Consider the following 20,717-nt stretch of genomic DNA (forward strand, 5'->3'; position numbering starts at 1 on the left):
ATTGACGCCTTTGGATAGTAAATTTTTACTCGAATTAGCAAATGGTAAATTAATTTCAGCAGATAATATATGTCGGAATCGAGAAATTAAACTGGTTAGCGAAACATTTAAGATTGATTTGATACCAGTAGAGTTAGGGAGTTTTGATGTGATAATCGGTATGGACTGGTTGAAAGAAGTGAAAGCGGAGATCGTTTGTTACAAAAATGCAATTCGCATTATACGAGAAAAAGGAAAACCCTTAATGGTGTACGGAGAAAAGGGCAACACGAAGCTACATCTTATTAGTAATTTGAAGGCACAAAAACTAATAAGAAAAGGTTGCTATGCTGTTCTAGCACACGTCGAGAAAGTATAAACTGAAGAAAAGAGCATCAATGATGTTCCCATTGCAAAAGAATTTCCCGATGTATTTCTGAAAGAATTACCGGGATTACCCCCACATCGATCCGTTGAATTTCAAATAGATCTTGTACCAGGAGCTGCACCAATAGCTCGTGCTCCTTACAGACTCGCACCCAGCGAGATGAAAGAACTGCAAAGCCAATTACAAGAACTTTTAGAGCGTGGTTTCATTCGACCAAGCACATCACCGTGGGGAGCTCCTGTTTTGTTTGTCAAGAAGAAAGATGGTACATTCAGGTTGTGTATCGACTACCGAGAGTTGAACAAACTTACCATCAAGAACCGCTACCCACTACCGAGAATCGACGACTTATTTGATCAACTACAAGGCTCGTCTGTTTATTCAAAGATTGACTTACGTTCCGGGTATCATCAAATGCGGGTGAAAGAAGATGATATTCCAAAGACTGCTTTCAGAACACGTTACGGTCATTACGAGTTTATGGTCATGCCGTTTGGTTTAACTAATGCACCAGCTGTGTTCATGGACCTTATGAACCGAGTGTGTGGACCATACCTTGACAAGTTTGTCATTATTTTCATTGATGACATACTTATTTACTCAAAGAATGACCAAGAACACGGTGAACATTTGAGAAAGGTGTTAGAAGTATTGAGGAAGGAAGAATTGTACGCTAAGTTTTCAAAGTGTGCATTTTGGTTGGAAGAAGTTCAATTCCTCGGTCACATAGTGAACAAAGAAGGTATTAAGGTGGATCCGGCAAAGATAGAAACTGTTGAAAAGTGGGAAACCCCGAAAACTCCGAAACACATACGCCAGTTTTTAGGACTAGCTGGTTACTACAGAAGGTTCATCCAAGACTTTTCCAGAATAGCAAAACCCTTGACTGCATTAACGCATAAAGGGAAGAAATTTGAATGGAATGATGAACAAGAGAAAGCGTTTCAGTTATTGAAGAAAAAGCTAACTACGGCACCTATATTGTCATTGCCTGAAGGGAATGATGATTTTGTGATTTATTGTGACGCATCAAAGCAAGGTCTCGGTTGTGTATTAATGCAACGAACGAAGGTGATTGCTTATGCGTCTAGACAATTGAAGATTCACGAACAAAATTATACGACGCATGATTTGGAATTAGGCGCGGTTGTTTTTGCATTAAAGACTTGGAGGCACTACTTATATGGGGTCAAAAGTATTATATATACCGACCACAAAAGTCTTCAACACATATTTAATCAGAAACAACTGAATATGAGGCAGCGTAGGTGGATTGAATTATTGAATGATTACGATTTTGAGATTCGTTACCACCCGGGGAAGGCAAATGTGGTAGCCGATGCCTTGAGCAGGAAGGATAGAGAACCCATTCGAGTAAAATCTATGAATATAATGATTCATAATAACATTACTACTCAAATAAAGGAGGCGCAACAAGGAGTTTTAAAAGAGGGAAATTTAAAGGATGAAATACCCAAAGGATCGGAGAAGCATCTTAATATTCGGAAAGACGGAACCCGGTATAGGGCTGAAAGGATTTGGGTACCAAAATTTGGAGATATGAGAGAAATGGTACTTAGAGAAGCTCATAAAACCAGATACTCAATACATCCTGGAACGGGGAAGATGTACAAGGATCTCAAGAAACATTTTTGGTGGCCGGGTATGAAAGCCGATGTTGCTAAATACGTAGGAGAATGTTTGACGTGTTCTAAGGTCAAAGCTGAGCATCAGAAACCATCAGGTCTACTTCAACAACCCGAAATCCCGGAATGGAAATGGGAAAACATTACCATGGATTTCATCACTAAATTGCCAAGGACTGCAAGTGGTTTTGATACTATTTGGGTAATAGTTGATCGTCTCACCAAATCAGCACACTTCCTACCAATAAGAGAAGATGACAAGATGGAGAAGTTAGCACGACTGTATTTGAAGGAAGTCGTCTCCAGACATGGAATACCAATCTCTATTATCTCTGATAGGGATGGCAGATTTATTTCAAGATTCTGGCAGACATTACAGCAAGCATTAGGAACTCGTCTAGACATGAGTACTGCCTATCATCCACAAACTGATGGGCAGAGCGAAAGGACGATACAAACGCTTGAAGACATGCTACGAGCATGTGTTATTGATTTCGGAAACAGTTGGGATCGACATCTACCGTTAGCAGAATTTTCCTACAACAACAGCTACCATTCAAGCATTGAGATGGCGCCGTTTGAAGCACTTTATGGTAGAAAGTGCAGGTCTCCGATTTGTTGGAGTGAGGTGGGGGATAGACAGATTACGGGTCCGGAGATTATACAAGAAACTACCGAGAAGATCATCCAAATTCAACAACGGTTGAAAACCGCCCAAAGTCGACAAAAGAGCTACGCTGACATTAAAAGAAAAGATATAGAATTTGAAATTGGAGAGATGGTCATGCTTAAAGTTTCACCTTGGAAAGGCGTTGTTCGATTTGGTAAACGAGGGAAATTAAATCCAAGGTATATTGGACCATTCAAGATTATAGATCGTGTCGGACTAGTAGCTTACCGACTTGAGTTACCTCAACAACTCGCGGCTGTACATAACACTTTCCACGTCTCGAATTTGAAGAAATGTTTTGCTAAAGAAGATCTCACTATTCCGTTAGATGAAATCCAAATCAACGAAAAACTCCAATTCATCGAAGAACCCGTCGAAATAATGGATCGTGAGGTTAAAAGACTTAAGCAAAACAAGATACCAATTGTTAAGGTTCGATGGAATGCTCGTAGAGGACCCGAGTTCACCTGGGAGCGTGAAGATCAGATGAAGAAGAAATACCCACATCTATTTCCAGAAGATTCATCAACACCTTCAACAGCTTAAAATTTCGGGACGAAATTTATTTAACGGGTAGGTACTGTAGTGACCCGAACTTTTCCATGTTTATATATATTAATTGAGATTGATATTTACATGATTAAATGTTTCCAACATGTTAAGTAATCAAACTTGTTAAGACTTGATTAATTGAAATATGTTTCATATAGACAATTGACCACCCAAGTTGACCGGTGATTCACGAACGTTAAAACTTGTAAAAAAAACACTATATGATGACATATATATGGTTATATATATAGTTAACATGATATTATGATAAGTAAACATATCATTAATTATATTAACAATGAACTACATATGTAAAAACAAGACTACTAACTTAATGATTTTGAAACGAGACATATATGTAACGTTTATCGTTGTAACGACATTTAATGTATATATATCATATTAAGAGATATTCGTACATCATAATATCATGATAATATAATAATTTAAAATCTCTTTTGATATTATAAACATTGGGTTAACAACATTTAACAAGATCGTTAACCTAAAGGTTTCAAAACAACACTTACATGTAACGACTAACGATGACTTAACGACTCAGTTAAAATGTATATACATGTAGTGTTTTAATATGTATTTATACACTTTTGAAAGACTTCAATACACTTATCAAAATACTTCTACTTAACAAAAATTCTTACAATTACATTCTCGTTCAGTTTCATCAACAATTCTACTCGTATGCACCCGTATTCGTACTCGTACAATACACAGCTTTTAGATGTATGTACTATTGGTATATACACTCCAATTATCAGCTCTTAGCAGCCCATGTGAGTCACCTAACACATGTGGGAACCATCATTTGGCAACTAGCATGAAATATCTCATAAGATTACAAAAATATGAGTAATCATTCATGACTTATTTACATGAAAACAAAATTACATATCCTTTATATCTAATCCATACACCAACGACCAAAAACACCTACAAACACTTTCATTCTTCAATTTTCTTCATCTAATTGAACTCTCTCAAGTTCTATCTTCAAGTTCTAAGTGTTCTTCATAAATTCCAAAAGTTCTAGTTTCATAAAATCAAGAATACTTTCAAGTTTGCTAGCTCACTTCCAATCTTGTAAGGTGATCATCCAACCTCAAGAAATCTTTGTTTCTTACAGTAGGTTATCATTCTAATACAAGGTAATAATCATATTCAAACTTTGGTTCAATTTCTATAACTATAACAATCTTATTTCAAGTGATGATCTTACTTGAACTTGTTTTCGTGTCATGATTTTGCTTCAAGAACTTTGAGCCATCCAAGGATCCATTGAAGCTAGATCCATTTTTCTCTTTTCCAGTAGGTTCATCCAAGGAACTTAAGGTAGTAATGATGTTCATAACATCATTCGATTCATACATATAAAGCTATCTTATTCGAAGGGTTAAACTTGTAATCACTAGAACATAGTTTAGTTAATTCTAAACTTGTTCGCAAACAAAAGTTAATCCTTCTAACTTGACTTTTAAAATCAACTAAACACATGTTCTATATCTATATGATATGCTAACTTAATGATTTAAAACCTGGAAACACGAAAAACACCGTAAAACCGGATTTACGCCGTCGTAGTAACACCGCGGGCTGTTTTGGGTTAGTTAATTAAAAACTATGATAAACTTTGATTTAAAAGTTGTTATTCTGAGAAAATGATTTTTATTATGAACATGAAACTATATCCAAAAATTATGGTTAAACTCAAAGTGGAAGTATGTTTTCTAAAATGGTCATCTAGACGTCGTTCTTTCGACTGAAATGACTACCTTTACAAAAACGACTTGTAACTTATTTTTCCGACTATAAACCTATACTTTTTCTGTTTAGATTCATAAAATATAGTTCAATATGAAACCATAGCAATTTGATTCACTCAAAACGGATTTAAAATGAAGAAGTTATGGGTAAAACAAGATTGGATAATTTTTCTCATTTTAGCTACGTGAAAATTGGTAACAAATCTATTCCAACCATAACTTAATCAACTTGTATTATATATTATGTAATCTTGAGATACCATAGACACGTATACAATGTTTCGACCTATCATGTCGACACATCTATATATATTTCGGAACAACCATAGACACTCGATATGTGAATGTTGGAGTTAGCTATACAGGGTTGAGGTTGATTCCAAAATATATATAGTTTGAGTTGTGATCAATACTGAGATACGTATACACTGGGTCGTGGATTGATTCAAGATAATATTTATCGATTTATTTCTGTACATCTAACTGTGGACAACTAGTTGTAGGTTACTAACGAGGACAGCTGACTTAATAAACTTAAAACATCAAAATATATTAAAAGTGTTGTAAATATATTTTGAACATACTTTGATATATATGTATATATTGTTATAGGTTCGTGAATCAACCAGTGGCCAAGTCTTACTTCCCGACGAAGTAAAAATCTGTGAAAGTGAGTTATAGTCCCACTTTTAAAATCTAATATTTTGGGATGAGAATACATGCAGGTTTTATAAATGATTTACAAAATAGACACAAGTACGTGAAACTACATTCTATGGTTGAATTATCGAAATCGAATATGCCCCTTTTTATTAAGTCTGGTAATCTAAGAATTAGGGAACAGACACCCTAATTGACGCGAATCCTAAAGATAGATCTATTGGGCCTAACAAACCCCATCCAAAGTACCGGATGCTTTAGTACTTCGAAATTTATATCATATCCGAAGGGTGTCCCGGAATGATGGGGATATTCTTATATATGCATCTTGTTATTGTCGGTTACCAGGTGTTCACCATATGAATGATTTTTATCTCTATGTATGGGATGTGTATTGAAATATGAAATCTTGTGGTCTATTGTTACGATTTGATATATATAGGTTAAACCTATAACTCACCAACATTTTTGTTGACGTTTTAAGCATGTTTATTCTCAGGTGATTATTAAGAGCTTCCGCTGTCGCATACTTAAATAAGGACAAGATTTGGAGTCCATGCTTGTATGATATTGTGTAAAAACTGCATTCAAGAAACTTATTTTGTTGTAACATATTTGTATTGTAAACCATTATGTAATGGTCGTGTGTAAACATGATATTTTAGATTATCATTATTTGATAATCTACGTAAAGCTTTTTAAACCTTTATTGATGAAATAAAGGTTATGGTTTGTTTAAAAATGAATGCAGTCTTTGAAAAACGTCTCATATAGAGGTCAAAACCTCGCAACGAAATCAATTAATATGGAACGTTTTTAATCAATAAGAACGGGACATTTCACTTGTATCAAGTAACGTGACTAATCCCGGACACGTTCATTTACATCTCAAATTTTCACGGAACCACGACCTCTCTCCCGATCACGTCCAAAGTCAGCCGGATTTAAACGTCACAGCCGCAATGGTTACAAACGTACCACATCGCTCTCTGATCCCACTTGTAGGATCATTTTTAGCACAACAACATGTCATACATATAAGTTCATGAGTTTCATAGTATTTTAAAATCAATTGGTGATATACGGAGATTCCCTAAACTTATATGCATAAGTTTGTTTCTTCTCATATCATATCCGATGTTAGACACACACAAACCAATTAGCTCCAACTATGATATCCGAAATTAATTCATATTATATATTCTATTTTTTATTTACTATTATTATAAAGGCAATATTCTTAATTAGAAGTAACACTAGCTTAATGTGAACGAAGTTGTTAGCATTACCATTGATATACCTAACATATATGGAGTACTATAATATAGTAAACAAGTTAAAAATTAAAAGAAATACACGATAAAAGACAACAATAGATCAAATAATTAAAGAATAAATATCATGCATAACAAATCTATGCATGTGTTGGAAAACATAGGCTATAAATAGAGACCCCAAGGAGCTAGAATGATCAATGCAAGCTAGCATCTCTAACTAAAATAAGCAATAAACATATATCACTGTTTTTGTACGTATCAGCAAGTAGCTAGATCGAAGATGGGTTCAAACAACGTGTTCGGTATACCTGTGACGGAAGGATCTCGGGAGGAGAGGGCACGCAAGGCTTTAAACAATCCAAACGAAGGTGGAAAGCGTGACGCAGCGCTTGCTTATATCAGGACTGCAAAAGCAAACTGGGGTACTGGTGTTTCGACTCTATGTTTGTTTTATAATGCAACTGGTGAGTCCTTGCTTTTTGCTCAAGAAGATTCTTCGTATGGGAAATTCGAAGGTTCGGTTCCGGATAGAGTCCAGAATGGGCAGTGGGGTGCGTTTTTGCATGTCAAAAACACTGCTGTTCCTTCTGGCTCTGTTGGGTTACTAGTATATCGTGTTAAGTCCAACGATACTAATTTCCTCAAACAGGTCATTAGTTGGCAGACCCCTTGGGGCCCGTATAACAACCAAGTAAGCGTATATATATTATATATTTACCTCTCTATTATAGTACTATATATCTAAGTTAATTTATTAATAGTTTCATCAGTAACTTAAAGTTGAATTGAATTGAATATTTATAGGCCTACTGTAATGTGTTTGATGATAATGAGACTATTAACAATGAGGATATCTATAACAAAATGGGGGCAGCAGATACTCGATATTATTCTATTATGAGGAGAGGAATCTTTACGGCTACAACCATTGAGACTGGCACTTCGCCTCTGTATGAAGCACAATTCACTATTGATGCCATCGCCCGATCAATATCTTTTGACGAAGTTGAAGCCACGACATCAGCTTAGCTTAATTAATTAAAGAATTGATTCTTAATTAATTAAGTTTCCAAGTGAAATCCAATAATATAAATAATTATTATAATTATGAATAATAATACCACAGGATTGTGGTATGGAGATGGTACGAATAATATGCTGCTTATATATAGCAAATGCATAATTTCCTTTATTTGCCTATGTTTGTAATTTGCGTTGTATGTGTGGTTCCTTTTTCGGTAATAATTAAGAAACTCAATTAAATATATGTTGTCTTATTTTAAGTTTTGTATTTCAAGAAAGTTTGTGTTCCATCCGTTCTCCATATTTGATTGCTTCCCGAAAGAAAGGGAATGAAATGAAGATTGAGTGAAAGTGAACGGAGTGGAATCATTTCAAAATGAAAGGAGAAATGAAAGGAGAGCGAGGACAGAAAAAATTAGACCAAATTCTTCATCCTCTACTTTTTCTTTTTTCCAAAAAAACTTTAGAACACCTTTTCTTTTAAGTTTTCTTCGGTTACTATCTTTTCTTCTCAAATTATAACTCAAGAACTAAACCTTATGTTTTTGTTGACTAATAATTTCATCTTGATGATTTGAATTGACATCTTCATTGCAGTTCAAGGTTTCATCCCAGCTCATAAATTCATCAATGTTTTGTTTATGGTTGTTTTGTCTTCTTTTACGATTTATGAGCAATTTTTAGGTAACCTAATAAAAAAGCGTAAATGACCACAATAGCCCTCCCTCAATTGACTTTTAACCCAGATCGAAAAAATTTAACCGATGATCCATATAACTTCCCAATCCCCTCACTTTCACTTCCCTCTTGATAGGCCTCATATATATATATATATATATATATATATATATATATATATATATATATATATATATATATATATATATATATATATATATATATATATATATATATATATATATATATATATATATTGATGAGAGCACTTTTAGACCACTAATTAATTATGATATTAACTATTAATAAGATTAATTAATTATCAAACTGATGGGGATGGAGGTGCTAAAAGGAAAGTCACTACCCACTATATTCGGCCCACTAAATTCGGTACCACTAACAAACTGTAAAAGTTAAGATTTTAATTACACCACCATTTTGATTTCAACGTTATTCACCTTTTAAATACTTCAACGTAAGCATTCAGATGCAACCGTGTATCTTGGCAACAAGCATGACATGTCAGGTACCGAGTGGGTTAACGCGAAATGGTTGGGGTAGATTTGGGGACACTTTAGGAATCAGGTAATGGTTCCTAAGTTGTAGTGGTCTCGGGTGATGTGATGGTTGTCACATTGGATGCGTTATGGGTCGACAAGAATTGCGGTGAATATAGACTCCAAGGGTAGGTAGGTGGACTCTCGTGATTGGTGTGTTCGTAGCCACCCTAAGTAGTGGGTGCACTATTGTGATTGTCCTTGGTATGGTTATCTACCGTAACCAGGATGATCGACATAGGTATGTGGCGAGGACTTAAATCCCGTAACAGGATGTAACAAGCCTTGTGATAGTGTTAAGTGTTACGACTCGGTAGAGTGTGTGGTACGAGAATCATGTCATGATTCTAGTTGTATATCGTTTTTGAAGATGGTGTGTCGGTGAGTCTTAGGGTCGTTAAACTCATGGGAGTTGGAACCTTAAGACAATGTCATGTAAGTGTGTTTGTGGAATTATAGGGTAAGTTCCTTATGGAATTCCCCTGTAGTGATAGTTGTATCGGTGTGCGGAGGAGTGTAAGCCTTGGTGTATCCAAGCAATTCCTTAGAGTGTTGTAAAGGGTTTAGCTAGGCTATATTACTTAGCTTAGGCGAATTCATATGTGGCGTACGTCCACTAGGAATATTGGTGGGCTAATGAACCGTAAGGTTCGTCAGGTAGGTATGACCTCGGGTCATTTAGTTGCGTATTAGATGATATCGGATGTATGGAACCCTAAGGAGCGAGATTCTAAACCTCGGTAGAGGGTAGTGGGAGTCTGTTTGAAACTACGACAGGTGACCCTTTTATACCTGCTAGTGTAATGATCGACTTTGATAAGGCTGTAGTCATGTGGTGTATAGGGTACCGATGAGAGACCCTTGGGTGCAATGGGGATGGCAATGGATAATGTCGGGCGAACGCGATTCAACGATGCGAAAGTTGAGTTGAGAGGGTTGTCGTGCATACTTCACGTGAATTGAAGTAGGGTAATGAACTTTATTGTCAATTGTTATGTGCAACCCAAGGGAGGTGACAAGTTGTGTGTGTTTGAAGAGCTCACGAGACGGGTGAATCTTTTTCCTCTTAACAGCTCGATGGGTTGGGATGATTGGTGAGAGGACTATGGACATAATTTTCTGTTAGGTTGCGGTTGATGATGACGTGTTTCTAATGCGGACGACTAATTCGTTGAGTCAGATTGGTCACTCTTCTCCATGAGAGTGAGCAAAGTCCTGATAGCGATTTACTGTTAATTGAGTATAAGGTCGAGTGGGCTCGACTGACAGGTAGGACGGATGGAGCACAATGGCGTATGCCTAGGCTCAGAAGTGTACATAGGAATTTTGTGAGAGTCTACCTTGTGAGTGATGGGTGCGACTCATGTTAATGAAGGTGTGATGTCATTGTAAGTATGACTTCTAGGGTAATAGTGTATGACGGATTCAAGAGCTTGAATTTAATTCTCGAAAATTTGGCATTTGTATGACAGCGATGGTGATAGTCATGTCTGTTGGTAAATGATAAGTCTGCAAGATGTTACCATCTTAGTGACTTGAGTGTGGAGCTAAATCATAAGTGGGGGAGTTTTATTGTTCCTCGAGAAAGATTTGGTAGTGTTTTACAGTAAGAAGTGTCGGAGAGCAACGTTATAGAACTCAATAATGATGTTAATTCCAAACGAGGTAGAGTGACAAGCTAATGACGTGGGACTCGAGATCAGGCGTTACGATTGTCGAGTTATGATTCGAAGATGCTGCGTGTGGGATCTTTTGTGATGAAGTTGAGTGGGGCTTAGGTCCTCATGACAAGTGGATCGGGAATCACAGAAGTTTGGTATCAGGCCCAATGTGATCCCTTAGAATCCCAAAGTAGAGGTGCGGGTATACCCTAAAGGGTGCATCCGTAACGTAAATCTGGGAAGTTGTGAATCTCGGATGGCGTTAGTGAGTGATTCGGAGCTTTGTGACAAGGGGATTGCTTCGTTTTCCCTATTTGGGAAGCGTGCTTGTGGGAAATCACCAGTGTATTATTCCACTTTGCGGGCGATTGTGAGACGTGAAGTGCCAGTTCCGAATGCTTTATTTAGAGGCACACGGTTGCGACCTGTTTTCGAGGGTGCGTTACCTTGTATTGTGAGAAATCGAATGTGTTGCAATCACGAAGCCTTCCTTAATAGACGATCAAGGTGAGAGGCTCATTCGACACTAGTGAGTGTATCATGGGTGGTGTGACGAATTGTGGAGTTTAGTTAAGATTAAAACTTGTTGTTGACTGAATTCTAGTACATTGATAGCTTCCATGCTACTACTGGGAGCCGCCATGAGTAATGTGCGGTAAGGTTTGATGTGAAACCTAGTGTTGTCGTGTTACGCGGGTTGATTGTAGGGACTGTTAATGTTCCTGGAGTTGGTATGACTTGTTGCCATTAGTGGATTTTAATTACGACGATAGCCTTGTGCTAGTATTGGAGCACCACTGTCAGAACTACTAAATAGAGGAATGTGTTGGTTGTCTTGCTGGCATCAATTTGTCAAATTGAGAATTTCTTATTATAGTTTGTGGAAGACAAACTCTTGCGCTTAAGCGGATTTGCGACCAGTTGATTTGTGCAAGTATAAGCCGTTGAACTATGGAGTATTATTGCAGCATGAATCCGGAACAAAACGTGAAATGGTCCGTTCAGTTCTCTGCCACAAGTTCAGTTAGTTGTAAAGTGATGGCCTAGGTGACCTATTTATAGGCATGAATGCTCCATGATATTTAGAGACATGTGTCATTCTGCTATTGATTGATTTATGCGAGATTTACGTAACTGATTTTATGCAAACGGTGATGTGGCATGTGTGCTACTCACGTGCCTACTTAAGGGCTTAAGCATAGAAAGCTGCCTTCAGGGCTTACGCAAAACCCTGGGCGATCTGCTATGCAATATATTTACTATTCTTGATGGAGCACGCTGAACGGATTAATAATAAAAAATGCGTTTAACACTGTTTTTGTGTGTTCCGAATGTTTTATCCGTACTGGAATGATGTTTTTATGCGTGTAAATCATATGATACACCATTAAGTCCCCTTAGTTTCATGTCTTCATTTTGTAAAAATGGAGATATCAAACTATAAATAAGTTATAAAATACCTTTTTTACCTTGGGAACATGTCTCTGCTTCTTTTGTCTGAGATGATTAGACTTCTAATGATTACCTTTGTTATATTGTTAAATAAAGTAATTTGAAAATCAATTTTAACTAAAAAAGGCGGCTATGCTTATAAATTTTTTTTTATTTACTTGAATCACAACCATCCACGTGTTTGGTGGATTGTGTATTCTCTAAATTAACCGCCTCTTCGGTATTTTATTTTCTTATTTATTTTTTTAAGCCCCAAATTCGATTTTTTTACCTTTTTGATCTGTCATATTTTGATTGTCTTCTTCATAACTTATTTCATTATTTCTTTCTCAATGGCTATTCTTGACCTTTCTCAAGTTCATAGCTCTATTACTCCAGCTTATATGGAAAATCTCAGTAAATTGTATTCTCATTTGTTTAATAAATGTGGACACAATTATGCCACATCCAAGTCATCGTGCATCTCGAACACCTCCAAATAAAGTGGCAATCTATGCTCGTGCATTTTTGTCTCTAACTTGCGCCTTCCTTTCAGTGACTTCATTTTATCAATTTGCAATTTTTATGGCATAAGTGTTGGTCAATTCCACCCTCCATCTATTCGAAAGATATTAATATTCGAGATGTATTTTCGAGCTCGAAATAATACTCCTTCTGTTCGTATTTTTTCTCATCTTGTACATGTTGATTCTTGTGATAAAGGATGGTTTCATATCGATAAATGTCATGGACTATATCGATCATCTTCAGATGTTGCCAATGACTGGCAATACTCCTTTTTCTTTATTAATAGTGTTGTAATTCCGCAATCTTTTATCAATTCACGTTTCTGGCATGGTAATAGTATGCCTCGCAGTATTGTTCATGAAAGGCTGTCTCCAGAAGAGCGAAAATTATTGAATACTATCAAGAAAGACCAAATTTCTGATCGAAGTTATGCTAAACACTTGATATCCCTTACATCCTTGAATGCTGAGTGGGATATAAGCCGTGGCCTACCTGTTATTCTTTCTCGTAATAAAGGTATGATTTGAAGAACTGTATATATATTTTACTTATATTTATCATAATATTTGTACTCAATTGATTGTTTTATGTTTATAGAAATTTCCCCGCTTTCTGCCTTGCGTTGTAAAGATTATAATGCGCTTTAATTTTCTTCTGCGCCATCACCGATGACGAAGAAGAAGAAAGTGTGCCAGAAGTAGATATGACTCGGGCGGATTCTTGCAAAAGCCAAGCCTATAGTAATTCACATTTTTATCGTATTTCCGATCAAAATTTACTTTATTTTGATAAAATACCTAGTGCCGGGGGGTTTTTATAATCCAAGTCCTTTCAAATACCCTAATTTGAAGGTTCAATCTACCCCATTAGGTTGGACAAAAAATCTATCTGTAATAACTATCCTTTTGATTCAGCTGCGGCTTCCTCTCACCAAGATGTGACGAAAAACTTTGTAACGATCCAAAATTTTTAAGGTTGTATTTATCCTATTTCTATATATTAATTTAATAATAATGGGCATGATCGAGACGTTTCAGGATGTTAGAAGTGACTTGAAATATATAGTTATTTTTAATAATATTGTGTTTTAGTGGTCTCAGGCTAAGATTGCTAAGTCGAAATACTTAACCGTTAAATTCTCAATAAGAAGTCATTTTGAAGCTATTTTGGTATTTTAACCATAACTTTCTCGTTCCGACTCGAAATGAGGCGATTCGAAAGTCCACACGTTCGCAATGAATAGAGCTACAACTTTCGTATTTTAAGTTTCTGAGATTCGTCCTAGATTGTTGTCAAATAGGCCAAATATGAGTTAAAAGTAGGTTTGATAGCTTTTGCAAATTTGAGGGACTAAATGCGTAATTATGAAAAACGAATTTTAAGCCCTAAAATCAGTTTGTTGAGCTCATTTGGCTCTCCAATTTTCTAGAATAATACTCTCATTTTAGAGAGAGGAGCTACTGAGAGAAAGTGCAAGAAATTGGAGAAAAGAAGTGTGATCTTGACCCATTTGTGCTTTCCTTTGTTGCTCCTACTTGCTAGGCTTAGCTTTGGTGTTAAAGGTAAACAATAATTCGGAATTTTATGTTTGATTCTTCAATTGGGATGGCCTAGGGTTGTTAATGTTTGTAAACCATAAAATTTGATGATTATGGGTTTAATTTGTCAAAGAATGGGGCATGCATGCAAGATTTTTGATAGAATGCTCCAATAGGTGTTGATGATGTTGATGGTGGTCGTTATTGATAAAAATCAGTCCTTAATGATGTAGTTTAGAAAAGATGTATAATTTGGTGTTTTTAGTATGTTCATAAGTTGAATTTTGGTCAACATTGGTCAAACCCGTCACTATAAAAACTACAAGAAACATGATTTTGTGAAGGTCATATCTTGTAAACGGTGACTTCGTTTGGGGCGTGTTAGCACTTTTCCGAAAGGTCTTTGAGTTTACTTTCCTATTAATACGTTTATTTTGACTGAACAAGACTTTAACTGGGTCGAAGTTATCCGTGAAAACAGGGCTGTCCGAATGTTAAAATGTGAAAATTTGGTATAAAGTGTTCTTGCATGGGACTTTGGGCATGGTGCAAGTGTCAAAACTTTTAAGGTGTTTTTGGGCTTGAATTACCACATTAGTGGTGATGGAACGAGTCCTTTTTGGGTCAAGTTCAAATTGGTTATTTGTACTTGCTTGTGTTTGTGTTAGAATTACCACCCGTAGTGGTAATTTGATGATGTCCATTTAGGTGTCTAAATGGGCGGGTTTCTAGTGAGCAAGGTAAAAACCATTGGCTAACAGTGTTGGTGTTGGATTCTATTACAGAGAATGGGTATTTATGTGTTATATGCCTATGTGTTATATAGGTGATTACTTGTTCGGGTGCGATGATGGTCAATTGTGCATACATGACTTGTGCGTGCGTTCCAAGGTGAGTGGAATAATTATATGTGTATGTGTATTATTTATTTGTTTGTTTGTGGAATGTGGTTTAGTGAATTTCGGGCGTGAGAATTCACTAGAGTGTTTTCCATGTACGGGATACATTCAAGTTCATGTGTTCGATACCACATCACGTGTTATGGTGAAAATCAGGTGCGTGTGGCTAATTTCATTGGTCACTTTGGTTCGTGTGTTCGACACCACCTATGGGGATAGTGTTACATCATGCGTTCATGTACACTAGTGATCGTTGCGAGTACCGATGGTCGTTGCGAGTACCATTCCCGTGTTTGTATGAATATGGATCCATATTTCTATGTGTTGTTATTGTGTAGCATAATATTATCATTTTAGTGATTATATGCTAGTGTGAAGCTTATATGCTTGATATTCGGTTTGTGATGTGGTGAAAGTAGGTGAGTTGTATGCATATATGTATGATTATTGCATTCACTAAGTTTTATGCTTACCCCTCGCGTTGATTACCTTTTTATAGGTGCTCCTTGGACGATTTTAGAGATTTCTAATAGCTTGACTAAAATCTTAAGAGTTTGCTTATGACGGGGTAGCATTGGATGTTGGATGTGGAATGGGGAATTCATAAAGTCCCCGGGATCATGCTCTTGGTAATGATTTGGCTGGTTGAGTCCTAACCCGTTAATTTTATAATTGTGTCAAAATTACATCATTTAGTTATGTAATGGGTCATGATGTTCCAATGGTTGTTTTGGTACATTTATTCATTAAACATTTTGTAAACATATTGTGGTTGCGTATGACAGGTTTTATGTGTTGGAATATGTAAAACCTGGATTTGATGAAACTTGTATGAGTGCAGAACTTAGTTTCAGGGCTTCACCTGAATTCCAGCTTTGCAGCGCGTCGTGCATGGTATTTGCGCGTCGAGCAAATGCCTGGGTCTGATGGTGAGACCTGGTTAAAAGCTTCGGCATTCAAAGACCTATATATATATATGTATATATATGTATATATATATATGTATATATATATGTATATATGTATATATATATGTATGTATATATATATGTATGTATATATACGTATATATATATATATATATATATATATGTGTATGTATATATACATATATATATATATACATACATATATATATATATATACATATATATATACATATATACATATATACATATCCCTAACATATATAAATCAAGGGATGGATCGCCTACGTGGCGCCACCTCCTTGACTCCAAGAATTTTGGTCCACATGTCATGCTCACAAAAATCGATTTTTTTTAACCTAAAGTTTTTATAACGCTCTCTATTATTGCCACATGTCAATGGAGATGGAGATGGGTCGATCAGTTTAAAAAAAAAACACACACAGATGTGCCGACGGTTACATTGAACATACTATGTTCTATCAAAACATATGTTTTGCATATGATTCGAATTTTTTGCATCTGATTCGTTTGTTTTCATCTGCAGATTTGTGTCATGCCATACAAAATCGGTTTATTCAATCCATCATCTAAGTCCACAAAAATCAATGTAAGCAACGATTGTATTGTTGTTCATGAACACCATTATAACGATATGTTGTCATTCATTCATGTTACAATGTTTTCTTAATGCCTTAAATTATTATCCATTGATAATCCACAATAATATGTTATAAAAGAGTTAAGTTTTGCAATTGATGTTGATAGACCAGATTTTTAATGATTTTGATGGTAATCTTATAAAGAAAATATAAATCATGTTTGTAGTTCCAATAAACTTTTATGTATTACTGATATGAAGAAGAATCATATGCGTTTTGTTTATTTTTGTTAAACTGATATAATGACCAACGCTATTACATAGATATTTCATGTTTTGATTCATCATCATCTACTAATCCAACGTAATTTGAAGTATGTTGCTATAATGTTTCCATTACTCTATAGTCTTTTGCGAATTATACGTTATTGAAAAAATAAAAACAATGACGGTATGTTGTATGACATATTGTATAGCCTGATTGTTCTAATCTTTGATCATTGAAGGCAACAAATTTGAAAACAACATGAACAATTTTAAGGTCTATTGTACTGATTTTTGTTGTTTATTTATTATTTGATTTGATGTATGTCATCTTTCATAATATAGATCATCGTCATGGTTTTAATCGTTGCTCATTATATCCTATGTGTTTAACTTCTATTCATTCAGATTTTATAACGTGTTCTTATGAATGTTTTTTTTTCCAGAATAACAATCCATTATTTTAGGTTATATACAATCATTTGATCTATTTTTTACTCATAAACATGATGATTTTTTTGTTATTGACAGACATGTTTTCTTGCCAGTAATTTTGCCTACAAATCAGGAGTGTATGTTATCAATGTTCAATCACATTTACTACTACTATCTCTTTTGGTCAAACGGTTTTTGAAAACTTTTAAACGTGATATTCAGTTACCAAAGTTTTCGGAGATGTGACAATCTTATCCTAAAATAACTGTTCTCCTAAATCAACTAATTATATTGCGTAGTAGACGTGTATATATAGACTGTAAAACTCATTTACATTTTAAACCAATCCTCATTCATATTCATATATCTAATATTTAACAAAAATCAATATGGCAGGAAATTTCACTATGATTCAACGAATCACACTAAGAAACTCATTTGTCAACATTCGATTTAAGATTTTGAGTTTTGAAGTTATGTCCAAGAAGAACTTTGATTCTGATTTGCCATTTCTTGATTTGATCGTATGTGATGAAAATGTATTACTTTAATTTTTCTTCATTCTAATGTTATTATTCCATTAGATATGAAAAAATTAACATCTTTTTTTTTATCGTAATATTCTACATTGATGTTGACATATATTTGATGATTATTGCTAAAAATTCTGTTAACTATAAATATGCAGGGCTCGGGGATTGGAATTACTATTAAAATTGTTTTGATGTCAAAATATGAACCTCTTTTGAAAGTTCAGAATAATTATTTGTTTAAGAGTGAGTGCCTCTATAATAAGCAATCCTTTCAAAGGCAAGTTGATGCATTGGGAACATCTGTGCAAATTGATGCTAACCTATAGGTCAACTATGGTTGATATTCCTGCTTCTGAATGGCGTGGCAGTTCTGGTTTTAACTTCATACCATTCAATGATCTTATTACTTGCAAACTTGCAGAAGGTGTAACTGCAGGTATTAACTCTTTATTAATCAATTTTGACGTTTACTGATTACTATCAAATCATTACTTTTATTTTTATGTCATAAGTTTGTAATATCATGTTTTTGAATTCAGATATAATTGGTAGAGTTACATACATAAGTCCAGAAAAGGCCTATGGTGATTCTGGAGAGGAATCATCCAAGTATATTACTCTTGAGTTGAAAGACTTGGAGTAAGTTTATCAAAATCAATGTTTAGTGAATTTAATTACTTTTTTATTTTCAATTTTTAAAATATTGATGTTTAACATCTAAATGCATATCCTGTTCCACTAAATAGGGGTGCTAATCTAAGCTGTACTTTGTGGTCCAAGTATAAAGATGATTTTTTTAGCAAAGAGAGTAAAAGTTGGTGATAATGAATGTGTTATTTTGCTTATTCAATTTGGAAGGACAAAGAAGTTTGATGGTATCCATTTTTTATTTGTATTTACATCGTCCATAGCCTATATATTAGTATCACTTAATAATTTCATTATTCTATTTTAATAATACTCTGTAACATGTTTTAATGTTTTGTGTTAGAACAACTAACTGTTCGTTTAGATTGGACATTCACACGAATTCTCATTAACCCAAACTGTGTAGAAGCCAATGACTTTATAAAGAGGTAAAATGTTAGTTTACAAACAATTGGACATTCAAATTATATATTGTATTTACACTTACCTAGACAATCTTTAAATTTGTTAATCTTTAATACATATGATAGTTATTTTGTTTTTTTATTCAGCATTTTGGAGACTCATGCAAACTCTGAAGCAACGGAATCTTTGGCACCGTCCTCTGAACCAGCTGAGGATCCGGTTGAAGCTTGGTTTAAGCACACTAAATCTATAGAATGTGTTGATTTACCTTTTTGTGATGTAAACCTTATGAATCATGATTCATACTTTCTATAGTTTGCTTTATCAATTATGAATAAATTATTATGTACTTATATATATTTCTAACATATAATCTATCCTATCATATTTTCAACCACAGCCTGGTGTATATGTCGTGCACGTAAAAATCATTTCTGTGCTCCCAGATGATCCATGGTGGTACATTGGTTGCAAGAAACATCACAAGAAGGCCAGCCCTGAAGTTGAAAATATCGACTTAACTTTGGATGTCGATGCACAGTTAGCTCTACCTAGAAAGTGTGTTTCAAATCCAAGTGTGGCACTTAGGTACAAAATACATCCAATAATCTGCTCACCTTTTATAATTGGTTTCGTTTATTTGAAAACAAAATATCGTTCGGATAATGTTTATTTACCATCATGTAGGTACAAAGTGAGTGTTCGTATTGAAGACTTGACCGACACAGCCACCGTTACTTTGTTTGAGACTCAAGTTTGTAAATTTGTTACTAAGTCAGCATATGAGCTACAAATATCTTTACCGAATGGCCACGATTTTCCAGATGATTTGGATGTTCTTATTCGTAACAAGCTTTTGTTCAAGTTGGATGTGTCCAACTACAACGTAACTAGCGTAAATCCAAACTACACTGTGAAGGATGCAATGTCAGAAGCTGAGTTTGTGGATAAATATAAGACTAAACTTGAAGCTCATAAGGTCTTTTGTTAATAATACTTATGGTTTCATTAACATCATGTGCTTAATTTCTGTTTTAGTCTTCCCATTCTACTAATTGTTGAACATTTGTTATATCACTTTTAGGCTATGAATGATGACAGGACGGAAAATAGTCATGATGCAAAACCTACTCCTTCTGTATGCACTAATTCTCAAAAGGTTGTGTTTCATATTCTTAGTAAATTAATTTAGTTGCACAATTAGTAAAATATTTATTTTTTTGTTGATCATTATCTGTTCATTGTGCATATTGTACAGTGTGGTTCCACTCAAACATCTGCTTCGCTTGAGGTTGGATCTAACACAAGCTACACCCCACCTAAGAAGATTATCAAACAAGAACCAAGTGGTAGCCCTGTTTCTGCGAAGTCTACAACAAGCAAGGCAAAGAGGAATCTCAATGCTAATGCAGTTCCGTTGAACATTTAGTGTTTGTTTTATTTTATTCTTGATGTTTTGAAATGTTATTGGGATTTTGTTGCCTTTTTTTGATTGTTATTGATTTCCTGGATTGTTTGATTATATGTGAAGATCGTTTACTTCATATATTGTGAATAAGTTTGTTAGCTATGTTAAAGATATTTTGTCAAACTATATATAAATTTTTGTTAATGTCATATATTTTACATTGTCGTCC

At 34.9% G+C, this 20,717-nt stretch overlaps 1 protein-coding gene across 1 annotated transcript; it reads left to right on the forward strand.

The window, feature by feature from the left end:
* The first annotated feature begins 18,360 nt into the window (after nucleotides 1–18,360).
* LOC139841133 (uncharacterized) lies at nucleotides 18,361–20,509 on the forward strand. Its single transcript, XM_071831365.1, has 9 exons — nucleotides 18,361–18,463; nucleotides 18,567–18,666; nucleotides 18,808–18,902; nucleotides 19,019–19,103; nucleotides 19,227–19,359; nucleotides 19,481–19,668; nucleotides 19,768–20,059; nucleotides 20,165–20,239; nucleotides 20,339–20,509. The coding sequence occupies exons 1-9, from the start codon at nucleotides 18,361–18,363 to the stop codon at nucleotides 20,507–20,509; spliced, it is 1,242 nt and encodes a 413-aa protein (XP_071687466.1).
* Nucleotides 20,510–20,717: the final 208 nt, after the last annotated feature.

The sequence above is a fragment of the Rutidosis leptorrhynchoides genome, chromosome 4, assembly GCF_046630445.1.
Source record: "Rutidosis leptorrhynchoides isolate AG116_Rl617_1_P2 chromosome 4, CSIRO_AGI_Rlap_v1, whole genome shotgun sequence".
NCBI classification, from domain to species: domain Eukaryota; kingdom Viridiplantae; phylum Streptophyta; class Magnoliopsida; order Asterales; family Asteraceae; genus Rutidosis; species Rutidosis leptorrhynchoides.